Consider the following 22,256-nt stretch of genomic DNA (forward strand, 5'->3'; position numbering starts at 1 on the left):
TTGAAGAAAGAAAGGGGGTGTCACATTTGAAGATATAAAAAATAAAAGTAAATATAATATTTTAACAAGAGGTGGAGTGGAGGTGGTCCTTCCTATAAAAAGCAAGGTAAGTTGAGAGATGAGATGAGATGAGATGAGATGAGAAGTCAACCTCCTCCGTGTTAAAACCCATTGACTCACTCACTGACTCACCTTCCCGACCCGACCCGACCGTTAGCTCAACCGTGGAAGTTAACTGACCTAAATTCACAATCACTCACAAATCTGACTTCCAGTTTCAAATTCACTCCATTTGCGATGTGCTCGTATTCGAGTGCATTTGCCTACTCCATATCACCGTTGTAATTAATCAATCAGGTTGCTTATCCAACTTTTTATTTAATTATCGCTTGTTAATTACAGATTCATGTTTCTGATTACTGAATTAGATCATCACGTGCTTCTTACCAATTGATTGTTATTATTATTATTAGGTTTTGTTGATTGAAGTTTATTTATTATTTGCCCTAGCTACCTACTTTTTTTCTGTTTTCTAGTTGTTGATCCCTAATTTTGCTGTTGGTTAGGTTACTCTAATAATGCATTATTATTATTATTATTATTAATTGAACTGATGGATGGATGGATGATTGTAATGCTGTGGTGTTTTCCTACTACCTTATGGAACACACCGAAAATTGGCTCACTCTTGCTTGGCAAGAACAATGTGTGAATGTAACTTATGATTGATTGCGATTCATCTCTAGTATAAGACTTTTAAGTTCAAGTTAGGGTTTAGTTTAGTTTACTGGCTTTGATCGTTGTCTAGGGTTTCGTTTTTCTGTAAATACAATATGATTTCATAAGCCCTTCAGGCACATATCTAGGCGATCCGGTGACCTTCGGGCGAGATTTTAGCTAGATTTTGGTCAGATTCTGGTGAGATCCTGGCAACTGTTGAAAATTCTGGTAATTTCTCCAAATTGGTCTAAAACATCCAAAAATAGCACGGAAACATCCTAAATATTCTTAAAAAGCCTAAAACGTGGCTGAAAACCTAAAAAATTGTATGTTTATGCTATGCGTCTTGCTTATCTCGGGCCCTTGCTTTTTAGCGCCTTGCGCTTAGGCCCAAGGCTGCTCACCCTTTGTGCCCTTTGAGAACTATGGTAATACCATGTGGATTTGTGATTCAGATTGTATGTTAATGGCATCTTATTTTGCACAACATCACATAGGTTTGTATGGTATATGATTTATCTTTATATTTATGTTTTAATAAGCCTCATGAAAGTCAATATTTTTCTAAAATTTTGGGAAAATAATCTAATATTAGTTGTTATCAATGGAACTCTTAATGTCATGCTGATTGAGTTGAGTTTGTATATTTATTTCAGAATGATTACTTTGCATTTGGCCAACTTACCGTTTTCTTGTTTCTTAGTTTGATAGATAGATAAGCAAACATGACTGAATCAGGGATGGAAGAGACGCAGAATAATATTGGTAAATCGCTGCAGTCAACGAGCATCACAATGAAATCATGTACAAAGAGATCAAGAAAACTAAAATCTCATGGGAACAGACGAACTTCTCAAATATCTAAGAAAAAGTATATGGACATTTTAACCAACAGCAAAAACAAAGACTTTGACCATTTCTCGGGTAATCCGTCTTTAGTGAATTACCAAAATCAGAAGGGGGATTTCACTTCTGAGAAGTGTAAGAGGGGTCGAAAGAGAAAAAGAACAAACGAAAAAGTCGAGGTTGATGAAGCTGCCAAGTTGCAAAGGCGAACGAAGAACCTTCTCATCAGAATGAAAATTGAACAGAACCTTCTAGATGCTTACTCAACTGAAGGCTGGAAAGGTCAAAGGTATTCACCATTTTTACATCTTTCTTTCACTATTATATGAAGATTTCTTGCTTTAAGAGTAAAAGTGAAACAGTATACTTATTAACTTATGAAAATAAGTGTGAGGACAACTTTACTTCATTCTCCCAAGTTAAGTAAATGTTGCACACAGCATGAACATGAGGGTTGTACATCCTTAAGATGTAAATTACCTGCTAATGATACTTTTACAAGAATTCTAAATACTCTATTGTCACTTTGATCTTAAATATGACAAACAAATATGTTTTTTTCAACACGCCCTGCTTGCGGTGCGCGCATATAATGTATATATGTGTGAATCCTCGGGTGGGCAAAAGTAAAATTGCACTAATTTTGACGTTATTTTACTAATCTCGTGAAAATAACGTTAAAAGTGGCGGAAGGTTAATCAGGCATCATGTGGTGGCATTGATAGCCGAAAGACAAGGGCACATGCACCAATCAGCCGGTGTCCCGATGATTGAGTGCTATGTGCCTTATGTCCAAGGCTTGATGCAAAACTACTATCGAGCCGGGGGTCTCACCTGAAGCAGCCTCTCTATCCCTATGGGATAGAGGTAAGGCTGTCTACATCTTACCCTCCTCAGACCCCACCATAGCATTGCTATTGGTGGGATATACTGAGTACGATGATGATGATGATGAAATATGTTTTTCAAAACTAGTGTCTTGCTATTTTCGTGCAATAAGAAGTAATTTTTTGTTGATGGTGTTCTAGATTTCTCTATCACTTATCTGTATTTGCATTGACCAAGTACAGAGTACACACATTTGGTGAAAATGTAGCTTATTGAGTTATAAGGCCATTGTTTTATGTTATATCTTTAACTCGGGATTATCTTATTGTTGCACTAACTTTTGTTACTATATTCAGTCGAGAAAAGATTAAGCCAGAAAGAGAACTTCAAAGAGCCAAGAAGCAGATACTGAAATGTAAACTTGGACTTCGTGACGCCTTACGCCAGCTTGATTTACTTAGCTCAGATGGACGCATAGATGAATCTGTAATAGCTCCAGATGGATCTGTGCATCATGATAATGTATGTATCCAGTTCCACTACAGGTAATTACAAGTCCCTATTGCTGTATAATACAACTATAATAAAAATTTGGTTTTTTGTTTATTCTATTTAGATACATTGTGCTAAGTGTAAACTTAGGGAAGCATATGTTGATAATGACATTATACTGTGTGACGGGACTTGCAATTGCGCGTTTCATCAAATGTGCATCGACCCTCCACTTTTAACTGAAAACAGTAAGCTCTTTTTGAATCTTATCATATATCCAGTTTATGCAAGTAATCAAATTTTGATTCTTTTTGTTGAAACTTAACTGAAATGCTATTTATATTCTTAATCAGTCCCACCAGGAGACCAAGGTTGGTTTTGTAAATATTGCATTTGCAAGACTGAAATCATCGACTCCATGAATGCACATCTTGGAACAAGTTATCCTCATGACACAAATTGGCAGGTTTTACTTTCTATTTTAAATTTCACAAATTACATATAGAGAAAGTTGCACAAATGGTCTATGTGGTTGACCAAATTGCGAGTTTGGTCTCCATATTTTGAAAATTGCAAGGTTAGTCCAAACATTTGTGATACCTTAATTAAATAGTCTTTCACGTGGGGTTTAATGGTTAATCTCATTTTATTTGACACCTAATAAAATCATTCGGTTTAAAAATCGAAGGTGATGAAGTCGACACCAGTAGCTCTGGAGTTTGAGAGATTTTTTATTATTTGAAAAAACACAATTACTCAAACATGAATGGCACATGACATCATTTTTCCGCTTAAAACTAACTGGGATTAACAGTGAGGATTACTGTTCCCGAGTTCAATTAAATAAGAGAAAATAAAAGAAAGGCAAATTTTTCTTTTAATTTTCTTTCCCCTTTTCTCTTTCCTTTCTTTCCATTTCTTTCCAAATTGGAAAGAATACATTTCCATCCGACTTACTCTTTATTTCTCCTTATTTTCTTTCCATCTATTTTATTTTCTTTCGTTTAATGAATCCCAGGAACACAATTTTCTCTAATTTTCTTTCTTTAAAAAAAACCTCTGGAAAACAACAATTTTTTTCTTTCCATTCATTTCATTTCTCATCCATCAATACATGAACTCGGGAACACAGCGAAATGGTCAAACCACAGGGACCATTTGTGGAGTTTTCTTTTATAGATATGATTCTATGTTTTTCAAAGCAATCTCATCAATTATGAAAAAAAAAGGTCTTAAGTTTAATGATGTTTGGAACAGGATGTCTTTAGTGTTGAAGCCGCATTACCTGATGATGTGGATGCTATACTCAATCAAGCAGAATGGCCTTCGGATGATTCAGGCGATGATGATTATGATCCAGACAGAATTGATAATGATGATGTTAGCAGAGTTTGCTCTGCTGACAAATCTTCTGATGATGATAATGATGATGCCAACAGTAACTACAGTTTACTGTCACTAGATGATGAAGTTCTTGATGGTGATGAATCTTGCAAGATAATTAGAAATACTGGCCTCGAAAGCACATCTGGTTCGGGTTCTGGTACCGATTGTGAATTTGTGAGCGGTCGCAGACAACGCCGGTCAGTTGATTATAGGAAACTCTATGATGTGAGTACAAAATATATGTTATTTTTCTTTGAAGTTGGAAAAATATGTACTTAGCTTTTGTTATATATTATTATGTAGGAAATGTTCGGGAAAGATGCACTTGCAAATGAACAAGTAAGCAAAGATGAAGATTGGGGGCCCACTAACAGAAAACGAAGAGAAAAAGAGTCTGATGCAGCCAGTACTCTAATGGCTCTTTGTGAAACTGAGGAAACAAATGTAAAAGATACTGCTGAAGTTGACCGGGCTGACCCGAACTTATCATGCAATGATAATAAACGGTCGTGTTTGAGGATTCCAGCTGAAGCTGTGGAGGTACTTCACTTTCTTTCTTTCCTTCTGAGGTGGCATAACCGCATAATTAATGGGTTGGGCAGGGTCAACAACAGGTCAAAGGATGTTTTTTGAAGTTATTAAGTAATTAATTTGTTAAATACGGTTATAAAAATGATACCATAATAAGAGAGATTTTACTCATTTGACTACGATTCGGATGACTTTGTTTTATCAACATTCATATACTAAACAAAAGGATCCAGTTACAATAGAGAGGTGGGTAAGCAGGCAACAAGCTGCGCTGCGACCCCCTTTTAACGTGTTTTACTTATTTGATTTTTTTCTGCATGACTCGTTAGAGAAAGAACATACCTGTTTATAAGGTAATAGGTCAAAACTAGGATTGTAAACGAACTGAACAAAGACATACAGAGCATGAACATGTTTTTGTTCGTTTATGTTTGTTTTTTGACAGTATAATCTAACGATTAGCAAACGCTAACGGATGAACATAGACGAATGAGCATAACTGAGCTAAAACTAGTTAAAAAGTTATGTGAAAAACAATGTGTTGGGCACATTCTACTGGTATATACTCATTTAGAAAGTTATTGAAACTAGAGCTAAAAATAATTAAAAAGTAATGTTAATATACTTATTTAAAAAGTTATTAAAACTAGACTTAAATTGTAATGGGTCAAAAACTTTAAATGAGTATATTAACAAACGTAACGAACTGACATAAACGTATCTAATTGAACGAACGTACTCGAACATGAATAAACGAACAAGACATGTGTTCATGTTCGTTCATCTTACTAAATGAGCAAAAAAAAAATTTCATGTTCGTTCTTTTATCAAATTAAGGAACTTTCCGTCGAACGGTTCACGAACCATTCACTGAGCGTTCAGTTTGTTTACATGCCTGCATGCTACTGGTATTTAACTATGTATTACTTTTTTAATGCTATTTCTTTTTGTATATTAGAAGCTTCGCGCTGTTTTTGCTAAGAATGAGCTCCCATCGCGAGCTGTTAAAGAAGACATTTCTAAACAGCTAGGTCTCGACCCCGAGAAGGTATTTCTTTTCCAAGGGCAATTGGTGCATATACGAAAGTTAATTTTCAGATTTAGAACCCGGTGACTGTTTCGTTCTGTTTACTTTTAATTGGTTTGATTCGGGCTAAGCTACATCTTAAAAGTAAACGGGTCAAATTGTCAAATGGTTTAAAAGTTGCCCAAAATGTTTTTAACCATAAAATCACTTATTCAACATATAAGATCACTACTGAAATAATATAGCTTTTTCATTAATATATTAAGTTTCATTCAAATGCATGATGCATTTTATTTGACATTTTTTAGGTGAATACATGGTTCAGAAATGCACGCCAATTCTCTCTTAAAACTAAAAAGGTGAGTTTATTTGCATAATCTTCAACCTCTGTTATGAATTTTAAGATATTATCATGTTTAATTTCATTGTAAATAACTAATTATATGCAGGCAGGAGAGGATACTTCAAATCAAAATGACATTCCTTCAAAAGAATCTGAATCAGAACCTGTTAAGAACAAAGCTGTTGTTGAATTTCCGTTAAAAAATATTAATGATCAAAATATGCCCGTAAATGTCATTCATACACCAGTGGACAGACGCACAAAAAAGTTTCGTAGGAGAAATAATGCCATGTCAGCAACCGTTATTGCAAAACCACAAAACAAGACTGGAGAGTTGCATCTTTCAGCATCAACTAACAAGGTACTTCTGGTTATCTTACACGATGGCATTTTCATAATTAACACACACACCACGAGCAGACGCACATGCAATATACGTGGATGAATGTGCATAAAATACTATTTTACCCCCTTAAACTATAATTGCATTAACTATCGCACAATAAGCATTATAAGTTGCACATTTTAAATTATAAGACGTCCTTGTTTGGTGCATTGTAATACACACACACACACATGCCTATATATTATAGAGCATCGTTCATTTTTCTATAACTTTTTTAAGGTTAATGGTGACGTGGATCTTGGAGAGAATAACTCGAGCTTGAAAATAATAAAAGAAACAACGGAAAAGGAAAACCGCGTTCTGATCGGTGGTACGAGTAAAGGTGATGATGATCAACAAGCAAGAACAGCTGAAGCTCAAATGGAGAAACTTTGTCTTTTGAAAACAAAGTTAGAAAAACTACAAAAGGTAATACAATTAAGAACACCCAACCGAAAGGGTGCTAAAACGCCAGCACCGTCTATTGATCACAGTCACACCATCTTTGTTCCTGTTGCACACCTCAAGGAGAAGCCTTAATTCTGCATATACACCACCATCATTGTCTCCCTTGGCTGTAATAATTTACAGAGTTTCTTTAATTTGTTTAGCGGTCGGGTTGGGATGGGGAGAAATGATGTATTAAACTAAAATATAGTTGTATTAGTATTTTCTTAGAAGAAAGTGTTGTTAAAACAGTATTGCTGATTATTGTGGAAATCGACTCTGATCAAAATCGACTTGACTCAGAACTGCAGTCTTGTTCTTTCTTTGGTATGTGTTTGCACAAACAAATTAACATCACAATACACAAATAAACATGAGTACTAGTATTAGTGTATTGCTATATCGGAAGTGGTAAAGTAAGCGGGTTAATTAAGCTGTTTGGTATAAAAGGCCATTCTGTGACAGTTACAATGAAGGGATATGATCGTTATGGTAGTTACCAAGGAACCACTGTGATGGTTCGGTGTATGGTTAATTCCAATGGCTGTGACTATTCATAAAAGCCTATAAATAAGAGTCAAACAAGAACCAACTGAGACGCAAAAATTCTTAAATAAAAACTTGAACTTGCCCCTTCTCTACTAACATAAACCCTTTCGTGACACAATAATAATCATTGTGACTAACGAACAAATGGTCGGTAAAAAGTTCTGTTAGTGACAACATAAAAGTAGTCATTGATGATACGATAACTAAATCAGAACGAACGGCATTTTAGTTACGTCATTAATTGATGTATGAACATAACGAATCTTTTAGTCATATGTTTGGTTGTTGCTATGTAACAAGTAGCTCGTTCAGTTTTGTTATTCTCTAGCATCCCAATTACTAAATAACGATGATAAGATTCGGACACGATTTTTAAAATCTATGAAACTTAGTTACTTCAACAGGCTTTTCACCGCCCATACATTGTTGATAAGGAAGTGATTCACCAAAAAGTTAAAACCATAGTTATTAAAAGCGTGCGCTTAAGCGCATTTAAAGCGTCAGGCGCATTAATTGCGATTAGCATGCAGCAGATATTTAAGGCGCAGTATTATTTTCCGAAACCTCCCCATGCATATTAAATTCCCTTTAATAATTTGTTCATGTTCTCTAGGAGTCCCTAACACTCCACTATTTAAGGGGTTCCACAATCAATATTATAGCACACAAAATCATCAATAAACTAAGAATTTACAGGTTAGCTTTGTTCTTAGAAAACCTAAATTCGGATTTCTTTCTTTAAAAACCTTATGTCAAGGACTGTGAATGTATGTATTCTTCATAAGATGTTCTATTTAAGTTAAAATTTTTGTTTTTTTAATGTGCACTTTTTTTCAAAATCGGGCGCTTTTTTTGCGCTTATCGCCTAGGCGCTAGACCCAGCCTCAACGCTTTCGAGCGCTTATCGCATTTGATAACTATGGTTAAAACACATTGTTCCATTGAATGACAAACTTGCTTTAATGATTACGGGTTTTGCACTTATTTTAAAAAGACTTACTCAAATCACATATACAACAGTACCCTTGACGTGTCCATTGAACTTAGAATAGTCAAAGATCAAATGAGACAAAGACTACAAATGTAGTATTATCATACTGTCAATGCCTCATCATCTTTTAGAACAAAAGAGAACCTTTTTGTTTAACTAGGTGAGACAAAATATAACAAACCACAAAATAAATAAAAGAAAATAGAAGAAGAAAATTTCATTCTATATTGGTGGAGGAAAGAAAAGGAGAGTCTTCCACCATAGGAGTGTAAATTTCTTATCCCACATCGCTAAATTATAAAACTAGTGAGCTCTTTATAATAAAGAAAATTCATATGTTAATATTCTTATAAGACAAATCATACCCAGTGGTCCTAACTACGATTAAAAAAAACAAAAATTTTAACTTAAATAGAACGCGCACGGGCGAAGTGCGATGGGCGCAATGAATTTAAGATTTTTTAATCTAGCAAGGTGAGACATTTGAGTTTTTATACAAGTCACATTTGCGTGAGGTAACTATTTTTCCGACATTGTCATGATCATTTCAAAACCAATAAAACTCATAGCAAATGGTCTAAAATGTTTTCAAATATATTTTAAAAGTATTTTAAATACATTACAGTGATTAAGTCTCTGTAGACTTACAGGATGGTTACTACTGGTATTGTGAGGTTTTGTATACAAGGCTTGCCTACTGGGCTATTACACGTTACTTATTGGACAAGTGTTAGCCAATAAGTAATATGACCATAGTCATAGATACGGTCGAGTGACAAGTACCTTTCGGTAATTTGTAAGCAGACATATGTAAAAACATCTTAATGCTATAAATGTAAAAAGTGTCATTTACAAATGAATGTACTCACCAGTATTTTTTGCTGATAAGATATTTTAAACATGTTTCAGGTGACTTGTTAGAGACCAATGAATGATGCATGCGGGCTTCCATCTTAAATAAATGGCTTGTCACAAGAATTAAGAAACGTTCACGGCTTCCCTCCCAAGATATAGAGGTCGGGGGCGATGACACAAAAGTTACCATATAATATACCCATATTGTTTATGTTTTGTCTATCATAACGAAAGAGATCTTCTTATTACATTTAAGAATTTAATTATATGCTAGATTTAACTTTTTTGTTTAGTGAAAGCATATGATGATTTGATTGACGCCACATTTGTGTATACATGATTGCCAGTACCGTTTTCGAGATTTGTGTATTTTAAACCATTTTTTATAACTTGGTTTCGGTACCGACAATGTGCATGCCTCTAGTAATGCTTCTACTCCGGGAAACTCGGCATGTGCGGCTACGTAGAATCAGTTGAATTTCGTAACCTTGACTTTCAAATCCATCATTTGAACAAGTTTGATGCTTGTTACGATCGGCTACACCAAATTTTATTGATAAGTGGCAAGAATTGCTGACCAAAACTGGTTTTCCGACCATGCGTTGTCGTCCGGCATGTGCATGAAAGTTTTTGTGTTAAATTTAACGAATGTAAACCAAGAATATAAATGTGCGTTCATGAACTTGAATGAACAAACAAGAAACATGGTCATGCTCTGATGTTTGCTCATCATTTAAATAAATGAACAAAAGTTTTTGTTCATGTTTGTTTGTTTTCACAAACAGTTTACTGAACTTTTCAGTTTGTTTACACACCTAATAACTGAACCTTGTATGCTTGTATTTTTTACAGATTATATACCTCTATTTCTATCTTTTATACTTCTGTTTCTAGATTTGTTTTTTTAAATTTATGCCGCAATTGATTATAACATAGATTGGAATAACATAGTTTGGAACACCATAACCGAGCTTCAAACCAACTTATATATAACAAAAATCCTGATTTTTTGACCGGAGTTAAACATAACAGACTTTTGATAAATTACCAAACATTTTTAAATATAAACAAACATATTGCTCAATAACTAGGGTTTTTTTCATATTTTTTTTGCCCAATTAAACATAAGCAGATTAATTATTAAATTTTTTAGACCTTATTATTCATATTTGTTTGACCCAAATTCATTTGTTAATATTTTGATAAAATTGTTTTATATACCAAAAAAAAAAAGTTAAAAATTTGTGCCTCCACTGATACCGTGTCATTAACGCTCGCCAAGCTCAAGATGGGGTCTGGGCCAGCCATGATAATTGCAAGATTGTTTAATCGCTTACAAGTTTATTTATAACTGAATATTATCATATAGCCAAAAATACATGCATTACTATAGAGTACAATTTTGTGACCAAATGATGTAAACTATAACTATTGTGAAAATAACAAAACTTATGATTATAGATAACCAAAAAAAAAATATTGAATTCCCTCTCTCCTTCCTATCCATTTCTCTTCTTAACTAGTCTCACCTCTTCTCAACAACACTACACAATTATTGTTGTACAAAAAAGAAAGAAATATAAGTCTAGAAATGTAAAAAATGAAAAAGATAAAGGACACATTAAGCCATTTATATAAAATTGAGGGGGGTCGAGTGTAAAAAAGATGTTAACTTATGTGTCCTCAGAGCTTGGCCTTCTAACAAAACGCCCCTGCAAATATCACAAAACCAATACAAATTAACATTTTAAATATAATAACATTTTGGTATTCTTGTTTGTAATATTTATAGTTAATCTAAAATCATTTTAAGGCTGCAGTTACTTATGTGTATATATATATATATATATATATATATATATATATATATATATATATATATATATATATATATTTTCATTTTTTAAATTTGTGTTAACACAATTTAGATGTCTTGATATATTATTAAACACTTTGCAACACAACATTTATTATAAACTTTTGTTTACTTTCCATAAAGTTATAAATTAAAAATAAATGTACCTTGGATCTAGGCCGTCTATCAGCATTAACTTTTCGAACTTGGTATCTTATCTTTTTAGAGAATAAACGTGTACGTTTTTTCTCCTTGTAACGCATCACACTTGCTTCTCTTAACCCACCGTTTTCTGAGAATAGGTCAATTTGAGCTAATCTTGTCTGTCCACAGAAAACATAATACTATCAACAACAATAACTTTATGCGAGTACTATAGTACATGATTTCTGATTAATAATTAAGAAATGTAAATATTTTGAATTTAATTTGTCATTCAATAGAATTGGAAAAAATAAGGTGAATATCATTACAACACTAACCTACTGAAACAAAAAATAATAAAAAAATCAAGTTTAAATCATATTTTTTTAATGATAATATTATTAGATATGCAAATATATAGAAAATACTCAAAACTAATTTGTCACATATTTTATGACGTTTATCTATAAATGTATAAGTTGTATACAGAGGGATGTGTACTGATTTCATACATCACTTTTCGACTGTAAGTTGTCATTTACAAAAAATAAACAAATAAACAAGCCATTCACGTGTTCAGTAAACTGACATAAATATTGAACTGGTGTGTGAAAATCAGTTCCTTATATAGATGAATTATCAAACTAATCCATTGGTTTTTTTTCTTAATAAATTTTAGAAAAGAGAGGTGAAAAAATTTATTTTAAATTTCACAATTAAAAAATAACAATGCTGAATTATTATTATTGTTTTTGTTTTATGACAATAATATTTAAAATTTGAAGCAAACACTTACATGAATATCACCGTCGGCAGACTCCGACCCGGAAATCTCCTCCGGCAACGGCGACCCTTTATCCGACCAAGCACTCAATACGTCGTCGTAATTCAACTTCAACAACAACTTATTATTATTATTATTATTATTATTATTATTATTATTATTATTATTATTATTATTATTATTATTATTATTATTATTATTATTATTATTATTTTCCTGACCAAAATACCCTTTCTCTTGATTATTATTATTACCCAATTCCACTTCCGGCCTTCTCATCAACTCCTCCATTCTCTTCTTCTTCTTCTTCTTCTTTTCCACCGCCGGAATATTATTCTTCTCCGGCAACACTTCCACCACCTTCACTGCCGGAATATTCCACCAGTTATTATTAGTATTACTATTCTTCAACGCCTTGATTCCATTCCTCATTCCAAACCCAAAATTAAACTCAATGTTCCCGCCAAATCCCAATCCCATGGGATACCCGTAGCACGTATTATTCGAGTCCAAACAAGAATCATTATTATCATTTGATGATGGGTTATTATTATTATTATTATTTGAAATACCCATGATACTATCAATCCCCTCTTCAATCTCCTCATCCAACATTGACTCCGTATCGAATTCCATCGAATTCGAATCGGAGTCACACCTCCGGAATACAGTTCCACCCTCCGGAACCCTCGCGTTGGGTTTGTTGAACACCGGGTTCCGGAGGTTTTCCACCACCGGAACCGGAAATGGAAACACCAGTTCCGGTGGTGGGTCACAAAACGGGTTACCATTTTGTTGTAACCCGTCAAATGGTAACCCGTTTTGCGCGGTGTATTTGGAAAGATTAAGATTATTATTATTATTGTTTGTGAGGTTTTTGGTGGAGAATACTTTGGGGCAGGCAATGGAAAGAAGCACAGCTGCTTCATTGTAAGTTTGGTTGGGTCTTTTACGGGGAGTTCGCGGTTTTCGGTTGGAGATGTTTATAGGGGAATTGCTTGATTCTGAGATGGTGGAAGATGGAGAAGATGAATGGGAGGTTCTACTTGAAGTCATTGATGTGGATTTGATAATATTTTCAATATCAAATCCATAAGCTCTGCCTGTGGCACCAGTTAATATGGAAGATGACATTTTTGAGAGTTCAAGAAAGTTGATATAGCTCTTAAGTTCATGAACTTTATGGTTCAAGATTGAGATTTTATGGTTTGTGTTAAGGATATTTGGAAAACCCAATTTCAAGATTCAAAGAAATTGATGAAATTGAGTAGAATTTGATAAAAAGATTGGAACTTTATGGTTCAAGATTGTATTTCATAAATCAAAGAACTTGATGGAAATGAGAAGAATTGGATGGAAAAAGAGAAGCTTAATTAACCTTCAAATTCTTGAAATTTGACAAAAAAAAAGAAAAAGGTTGAAACTTTATGGTTTAAGTTTGTGTCATCTCAAATAATAATGAAAACACAGGTCCAGAAATTGATGAAATGAGTGGGAAATGAGTTGAATTTGATGGAAAAGAAAAACCCTAAACCCTAAAGGTGTGTGTGTCTGCTTTTGGATGAACAAAAGTTGGATTCTTTATAAAAATAAGAAATGGAATAGAATAAGAAAAGAAAGAAATCCCAGAAACACTTTAGTTTTTTCTAGGACCAACAAAATTCAGCAAAAATGAGCCTTGAATTTATTAAGGACAGAGTTTGCTCAAATAAGAAAGTGGTGGAAGTGTAGAGCACAAAGAGAGTGGTGTAGTGTATATAACTATATATAGTATGTGTTATGTACACACATATTTGAAAAAGAAGATTGAATGCTCAAATCCCAAGATTATCTTGAGTTGGGTTTACAAGAAGAAAATATCTATCCTATTGCAATCAAAAAAGACCAAAAACTGCACATACAAAAAGACAGATTAGAGATTATAGGGAGAGTCACGGGGTGTGAAGAAGAAAGATAAAAAGAGAAGAGATCTGTTGTTTATTAAGGCAGGAGACAGACCCACCTCTCTTTTTCTCTTTGTAACTTGAATAATGTTTTAAACATCTTCTCTCTCTAAATCATTCTCACACACAATGTTTTACACGAATTTGGAGGCTACCAAAAGAACCGGGTCTGACTGATAAATCTGAAATCCGAAACATTTAGAACGGGTATTCAGATATGTTTAGATATGTGATTAGTTTTAGAATATTTCATGGATACTTGACGGGTTAATGTTAGGTATTGCATGGTATGATTACCCTAAACATATACAATACACATGTTTGCCCGATCAATATTTGTAAACAATTTTGTTTTTTTTTTCTTTATCCTTTTCAGAAGAACTAATTTGTTGTTTTTTTATTATATAATTTCATCGGGTGATAAATATATATATGTATTTGACAACATAACCGGTAATTTTTAGCATGTAAATGGATATATCATGTACGTAACACGTATAAGACATGATTTTACAGTTAAGTATGAGACTAAGCTTATTAATATATGTCTCAAATTTGTCACATTGATCCCAAATAAATTTAATTTCATGCTAGGTGGGTTTATATTACCCTAGGTCGTACATTGGTCTAGGACCCTCTCTACAATAATGTCAAGTAATATAGTGTTAATGATGAATATCTTAATAAAGCCATTTCTACATAAACATGGTCTTAGTAAGCCGTTTGGAAAATAAAAGGAATTCTACCTCAAAACTAGAGTAAGGAAGTTTTTATTCAAATTATTACTAAACTATAGGGATTCCCTACCATGATGCAACGAGAATTTTGTTGTATTGGTTTGGGTAGTTACAGTACCGACACTTGCTATATAAAGTACAATCGAAAGAAACCCAAAAAATAATGCCGTGATATGCTTGGTCAAAAGGATATATACACGTATTTTACAAATAATAATTTGGTTAGAAAAAATAAATATAAAAGACCAGATATTATCTAAGAATGAAAATAATAATGATGAATGAATTTGCTTTAGAAAACTTTTAAATTGTTGCTAGTGTATCAAGTAATTATAAATATTCTTAGATGAGAAACACTTAATAAACTAGATATGGTATTAGTGGTCTAAATAATTCCATTTGTATAAGAGATTACCAATGTTCTTATATAACTATTATAGATTATAGATATTTATTTTATATCTATTATTAAATTGTCAATTTTTATATTTACAAAATCGATTGCAATATTCGAAGAAGTTATTGTAGATATTTGTACACAATAAAATATCAAAATGACACTTGGTGATATGAGATTTGCAACTTCAAATTTTGTCTCACTTTGTTGGGAAAGTAAAATCAAAGTGAAATTGTTCTTTCATCATTCCATAAAAATCAAGTAAATTCCAAGGGTGCTATTATATCAACAAAGTGTGGTATCTAATCCCAATCATGGGCATCTACAAAGATGATAAAAATATATATATATCTCTTTTGGATAGATTTCTAATTATGTCATCCATACCAACCAACAACACTTTTAAGTCCAATAATTTAATATTTTAATAACATATAAAGATGATAAAAGTGTCATTTTATAATATATGGTAGTAAAGCTATCTACAAATCATTAATTAATATATCATAATATTTGTGTTATATTGTATCATATATGTGTGTTTAATGTCATTACACGTTTATGATGTGTAAGATAATTTTGATACAGTACAAACTTAGCTTTATATCATATAATATGGCTAAGTGATAGTATTTATTTCATGTAAAAACTGAATTAAGTTACAAATGAAGATACAAATTAAAATTATTATTATTATTATTATTATTATTATTATTATTATTATTATTATTATTATTATTATTATTTACTATTTCAGGGTTACATGCCATCATATACTTAGTTAGGATTTACTTGTAAATCCAAGTTTCCTAATCTTGAAATTTGCCAACACCACCAGAACCCATACCACTAAGGCAACGTCAGGTAGGAGTGTGAACAGGTTAAGGTCGAGTTTAGGAAACTTATGAAGCTCAAGATTAAACTCGGATCACAAAAAAAATTTCATGCCCGATCTCATCTCATACGTTTTATTTGTTATTTATTTCTAATGGACATTCTGGTGGTTATATGCCTCTCATCAATATATATGTCGTTAATAGGAGTAGATAAGGAGCCGTTCTAAAAAAAATACATTAGTTATTTTATTAGTATATTTCTATACATATATAATTATAATTTAATATTTATAACATGATATATATTAGTTTTTTTTCATTTGTATGTATAATATTAATGATTAAATATAGTTTTATTATATTAAACCAGACTTTTCATATTTAAATAATATTAGACTATCTTCAATCTAGGCTCGACCAGTCTCGATCTTTTAATATTCCCAGTGCTAGGGTTTAATTCAAAAGTAGTGTTCCGTTAGTGTGAAGAATATGGTAGAACTCAACAATTGTTGTGGTCGATTGATATAAGTGTAATATGGGGACAAAAGGATCGATATGAGTATAGTATGATTGTATGAAGACAAAAGGTCCCTTAAGAGGAGTTTTAAAATCAGCTGTAAAAAATCTTGATCGTTGAATCAACATTAATTAAAAATTCAAAATTAGTAAACATAAAACCATCTATCCAAACACAAACAAATTTATATTTTCTAATAAACGTTGATTGTTTGCATTATTTAAAACAAACTAGGTGATAATATTCAGTCTTGTTCACAACAATGGTCATAGTTGCTTATATTGAACAATATCGTAAATTCGTAATTATCCTTATGTATTTGTAAATAAGAAAATTTATTTTTATAAAACTAATGTATCAATAAATTTTAGTAAAGTTAAAAATAGCTTCAATTTTTATTTAATGATAAATTATGAATGATGATTTAATTCCTGAACAAAGAACATACACTGAAATTTATTAATCTGTTTTTGGGATTGGGTTGTACTCCATAGTACAATAATTGGCAAAAGCAAATTACTCTTATCTGCTGACATGGCGAGTAGTGATTGGATGTTTCAGATTTCTGTGATGACGTGGAATATTGTTTATTGGTGGAAGGACCCATAGAAAAGGATTTCTTTTCATAGGGTGAAAAGAAGTCTAAGATGTGTGGCAGATGCATTGCCTACGTTCCCTAGTTTATATTCTTTGGCAAGTATACCCAATCTCTTTTTTTGTTTAATTTTTTTATTTATATTTTAAAATTAATTCGAAAGTTAGTAAATGGAAAGTAATTTACTTAACTTTAATTTTCTGGTTCTTGAATCCATTTATTTGGTAAAAAAACTAAAAACCGTTAAAGTGTAGACTTTAAAAAATAATTGCGTTTTTGGTGTCAAGATTTATAATTATAAGAAGAAATCTGAAACTGAAAAATACAATGGTATTCTCAAATTAATAAATATATAGGGATTTAAAACATGAGAAAATTAGGAAACAAGTTTATCTCTCTACTAATATTAAACTTTTTTTCTTTTATTACTCCATAAAATAGTAACCAACTTTGAAAGTTGTTTCAATCAGGTCATTGAACTTTCATTTTTGTTCCAATCTTAAATAATTTACCTGGATAGCAGGTAATGTAGGTTTTTTTTAATTTTTCAATGTTTTTACTTTGCATAATAACTTTTAAAGGTTGCGAAAATTAGTAAAAATGCGAAATATAATTTTAAAATTACAAAAATTTGTAAAAAAAAGTTCGGAAAATTGAGGTTCGGGTTAGAATGGGTCAAGGTCAGAACAGATCAAAATGGGTTTCGGGTCAGTTTTTTTTGAACCAACGAATCAGCGCGTTTTCAACACGTTACAACTCGTTTTAACAACAAAAGCTCGTTTAAGCGATTTTTTCAGTTCGCTTTAGCACTTAACAGCTCGTTTAATCGATTTTTCAGTTCGTTCCAGCACCTAACAGCCCGTTTAAGCGATTTTTCAGTTCGTTTCAGCACCTAACAGCTCGTTTAAGCGTTTTTTAAGTTCGTTTTAGCACCTAACAGCTCGTTTAAGTGATTTTTCAGTTCGTTTCAGCACTTAATAGCTCGTTTAAGCGATTTTTAAGTTCACTTCAGCACCTAACAGCTCGTTGAAATGAACTTAAAAATCGCTTAAACGAGCTGTTAGGTGCTGAAACGAACTGAAAAAACCGCTTAAACGAGCTGTTAAGTGCTGAAACGAAACTGAAAAACCGCTTAAACGAGCTGTTAGGTGCTGAAACGAACTTAAATATCGCTTAAACGAGCTGTTAAGTACTGAAACGAACTGAAAAACCGCTTAAACGAGCTGTTAGGTGCTGAAACGAACTTAATAATCGCTTAAACGAGCTGTTAGGTGCTGAAACGAACTGAAAAACCGCTTAAACGAGCTGTTAAGTGCTGAAACGAACTGAAAAACCGCTTAAACGAGCTGTTATGTGCTGAAACGAACTTAAAAATCGCTTAAACGAGCTGTTAGGTGCTGAAACGAACTGAAAAATCGTTTAAACGAGCTGTTAAGTGCTTAAATGAACTGAAAAACCGCTTAAACGAGCTGTTAGGTGCTGAAACGAACTTAAAAATAGCTTAAACGAGCTGTTAGGTGCTGAAACGAACTGAAAAAATCGCTTAAACGAGCTTTTGTTGTTAAAATGAGCTGTAACGTGTTGAAAACGCGCTGATTCGTTGGTTCAAAATAAAAACTGACCCGAAACCCGTTTTGACCCGTTCCGACCTTGACCTGTTCTAACCCGAACCACAATTTTCCGAACTTTTTTTGCAAATTTTCGGAATTTAAAATTATATTTCGCATTTTTACTAATTTTCGCAACCTTTAAATGTTATTATGCAAAGTAAAAACATTAAAAAAAATTAAAAAAAACCTAGATTACCTGCTATCCAGGTAAAATATCTAGTATTAAAACAAAATTGAAAGTTCAATAATTTGATTGAAACAAAAATTTTTATTAACAATCTGATTTGAACAATTTTCAAAGTTGGTTACTATTTTATAAAGTAACCCTTTTTATAAATTGGTCATAAAATTTTATGTTTTAATTGTTGACCATAATGATTTTTTTAAAAAAATATCTAAACTAGTATAGTTTTCACTCTTTATAAATTGACCACATAATTTTTGTACATTGAAGTTTAGCCCACAAAGTTGTATGTCTTAATTCTGATTTTTTTTAAATATAAATATACAGGTTGTTTAATTCTTTTTCTCCGTGTTCTAGTATAAATTAAGTGACCGACTGAACCGATACAGACATTGGCACCGGTTTTCATCTTATGATCTTTGATCGATGTTAAACAAGGTGGTATCCTTTTGGACATATCACAACTTTACTTGTTTCCATAGTTTTTGATCGAAGTAAAATACAAAGTGAATTCTTCCACTCCGGTGGTCGATCCACCATCGCTTGTAGCGATCGTGGACGTCTAGTTCACTTCAACTTGATCTTTGTGTTTTGAACGCTATTAACTGTATTGTCCACTTTCTCAAGCTCATTTATTTAGTTTTCCAAAAGCATTCTTAACCCTTATTAAAGATCATGTAAGTTTTATTTTTTCGAAGTAGTAAGATTAACTTTTATAAACTGTGAAGGTGAGATGATTTCTATTGTTGTCAAGTTATTTATCTATATTTGATGTTTTTTTATCTTCAATGATAAACATGGAAGACATCCTTACAAGGTAGGTTTCACCTACATCAAGTTCAAAGTTCCAATCTTATTCTAATTATATAACACATTTTGTTAGACATGTTTTTTTATAATAAAAACTACGCCAAGACGTTTGGGAAGCATCATGATTCTATAGTTATATAAATCTTGTTCTTTATTTAGAGGCTGGTTTTTTTTCTCTCTATTGGAACCCTAAGTGAATTGGACGTGATTATAAGAGAGTTTGATGATAGGCTGAAGTTTTGCTTCCTCGTTCGTGATTGTGCGGGTAAGACCGTCACTTGCACTTAGTAGGATGGCTAACCTTTACCTACATCTGACCTGCGTGTAGGTTTTCCTCATCGTTCTGTTAGAAATTTTCTAAGTATTTTGAATAAGTTAACCGTTCGACGCGTGGTTGTCAATAGGTTAGTTCGGTTTCTTCTATCATGATTTGTGCGGTTAGGACCGGCACTTTCATTTAGTGGGATCACCAAACTTTACCTATGACTGACCTGCGTGAAGGTTTGTCGTTTTTTGTGTTTATGCGGGTTTTGCCGCCTTCCACAAGCAACAATTTCTTTATACTTATTTATGCGGTAAAAGCCGGCATCAGTGTTGAATAAATTAACCGTTCGACGCGCGGTTGTCAATGGGTTCAGTTTATCATGATTTGTGCGGTTAGGACCGGCACTTTCACTTAGTGGGATCACCAAACTTTACCTATGACTGACCTGCGTGAAGGTTTGTCGTTTTTTGTGTTTATGCGGGTTTTGCCGCCTTCCACAAGTAACGACTTCTTTCCCACTTATGTATGCGGTTAAGACTGACATATCAGTGTGGAAAGTTCATAAGTATAAATGTAAGATTATCAGCATCAATGTTCTAAGGAGAATCATTTCCATTAGAGGTGGCTGTGGGCCTTTTCTTTACAAGTTTGGAATTGATCTACATGCAAACTGTGTAATTGAGCTCTCTTCCATGTTGTTGGGATGGGAGTGCCATCGAGCCGATATGCACCTGGTTCGGGATCTCGTTGTTTACGCAGTATGTAGTCTCCAACATTGAAGCTGCAATTTCATTCGTGTTTTCCCCAGCTGGGGTTCTACACGCATCGGCCTGCTCAGCGTTCGTTACGCCACGAGGTGCGCGAGCGTCCCATCTCTGACAAATGCTTCGACGATGTCCTTCACGTCTGTGCATTCTTCAGTGTTGTGGCCTTTTGTCCTGTGAAAGTCACAGTATTTGCTCCGATCAGCATTGTGACGATGTCGGATTATTGGAGCCTTTGGCCATGGGAGCTCCTCAGTGGCGAATATCTCGGTGACGCTTTTGGTGAGTGGTGTCCATTTGGAGTTCTGGTTCGACTGTACGTTATCCCTTCCGCCTAACCGATGTTGCAAGCCGGATGAGGTGTCAAAGTTTACCCTTGACTGCCAAATGCCTAGCTTCCGCTTTTTGTTTAGTCGGGCGGTAAGGATGTTGTCTTCTCTTGTTTTCTGGGTGTAGAGGTTTGTGCTCTGGGGGAGATCTCTACCCAGTTGCTTTTCCGTTTCCGCAAAGCGTTTAGCTGCTGTCATGATGGCATCCCATGTGGATGGCATGCCATCTCTACCCGTTAAGGTGCGGATGAGCTCTGGGTCGTTCGCGCCCTGGATGAAAGCAGCGCGAACAAGATCTTCGCTGATATTACCCAGACTTAGCTTCTTTGAGTTGAAGCGAGTGATGAAGTCTGGCAAAGATTCATCTTTTTCTCGAATGCAATTGAGGATTGTCCATTGCTCCTCGGTATACTTTCTTTGTTGGCTGAAGTGTTGGCTAAACTTCTGCTGGAAGTCTTCCCAATCGTAGATGTGGTGGACCGGTAGACGATCGAACCACGCTCTAGCTGCCCCAACAAGCGTCATTTGGAACATGTAACACCACGTAGGTTCCGTCCAACTACTGACGGTTGCCCCCGCTATGAACCTGTTCAAATGATCGTCTGGATCAGATTTACCATCGTAAGTGCCGATGTTGGACATCTGTTTGGCACTTTTGGGACGATTCTTTCCGCAATGTCCCTTGCAAATTTGGACGTTCCCGCCTTTGCAGCAGTTGGTGTAAATGTTTTGGAGAAGTCACGTGGGTTTCCACCCGCGTTTTTTGGTTTGAAGGTTTCTCCAAAACGCCTTCTCGGTTGGGAGTCCGTTTCCTTACGCTTCCCTTTCGCCCTATGACGAGGGTTTGCGTCACTATCGGATTCCTCCGAATCATCGTCCAAGTACTCTCCGAATTCCTCAGGCTGTTGGAGTGAACGTAAGCGTTCATCCAACTCAGCTTGGAATTCTTTTTGACGTGCTTCCGCCCACGCTTTAATTTCATCGAGTGTTTGGCGGGGGAGCCTCGTTCTTTGTCTCTCTAACTGGGTATCGGTGAATCCTAGTGAGAGATTATTTACTTCACTTGCCCCAGCTTGGGTAACTGGG

The 22,256-nt window shown here is 33.8% G+C and overlaps 2 protein-coding genes across 2 annotated transcripts; one reads left to right on the forward strand and one right to left on the reverse strand.

Annotated features, from left to right (window-relative positions):
• The first annotated feature begins 316 nt into the window (after positions 1–316).
• LOC143598923 (pathogenesis-related homeodomain protein-like) lies at positions 317–7,279 on the forward strand. Its single transcript, XM_077077012.1, has 11 exons — positions 317–357; positions 1,424–1,855; positions 2,751–2,916; positions 3,011–3,134; positions 3,240–3,352; positions 4,144–4,497; positions 4,576–4,812; positions 5,762–5,851; positions 6,139–6,189; positions 6,280–6,534; positions 6,799–7,279. The coding sequence occupies exons 2-11, from the start codon at positions 1,446–1,448 to the stop codon at positions 7,096–7,098; spliced, it is 2,100 nt and encodes a 699-aa protein (XP_076933127.1). The 5' UTR covers positions 317–357; positions 1,424–1,445; the 3' UTR covers positions 7,099–7,279.
• Positions 7,280–10,654: 3,375 nt separating this feature from the next.
• Positions 10,655–13,490, reverse strand: LOC143598920 (protein CHLOROPLAST IMPORT APPARATUS 2-like). Its single transcript, XM_077077010.1, has 4 exons — positions 12,380–13,490; positions 12,196–12,304; positions 11,423–11,578; positions 10,655–11,112 (listed from the first exon to the last, which is right to left on the reverse strand). Exons 1-4 carry the CDS (start codon positions 13,315–13,317, stop codon positions 11,074–11,076), a joined length of 1,242 nt encoding a protein of 413 aa, XP_076933125.1. The 5' UTR covers positions 13,318–13,490; the 3' UTR covers positions 10,655–11,073.
• Positions 13,491–22,256: the final 8,766 nt, after the last annotated feature.

This window comes from Bidens hawaiensis, unplaced genomic scaffold (assembly GCF_021521415.1).
Source record: "Bidens hawaiensis isolate Kalapana, Puna unplaced genomic scaffold, B.hawaiensis_p1.1 tig00051275_1, whole genome shotgun sequence".
Classification (NCBI taxonomy): Eukaryota; Viridiplantae; Streptophyta; class Magnoliopsida; order Asterales; family Asteraceae; genus Bidens; species Bidens hawaiensis.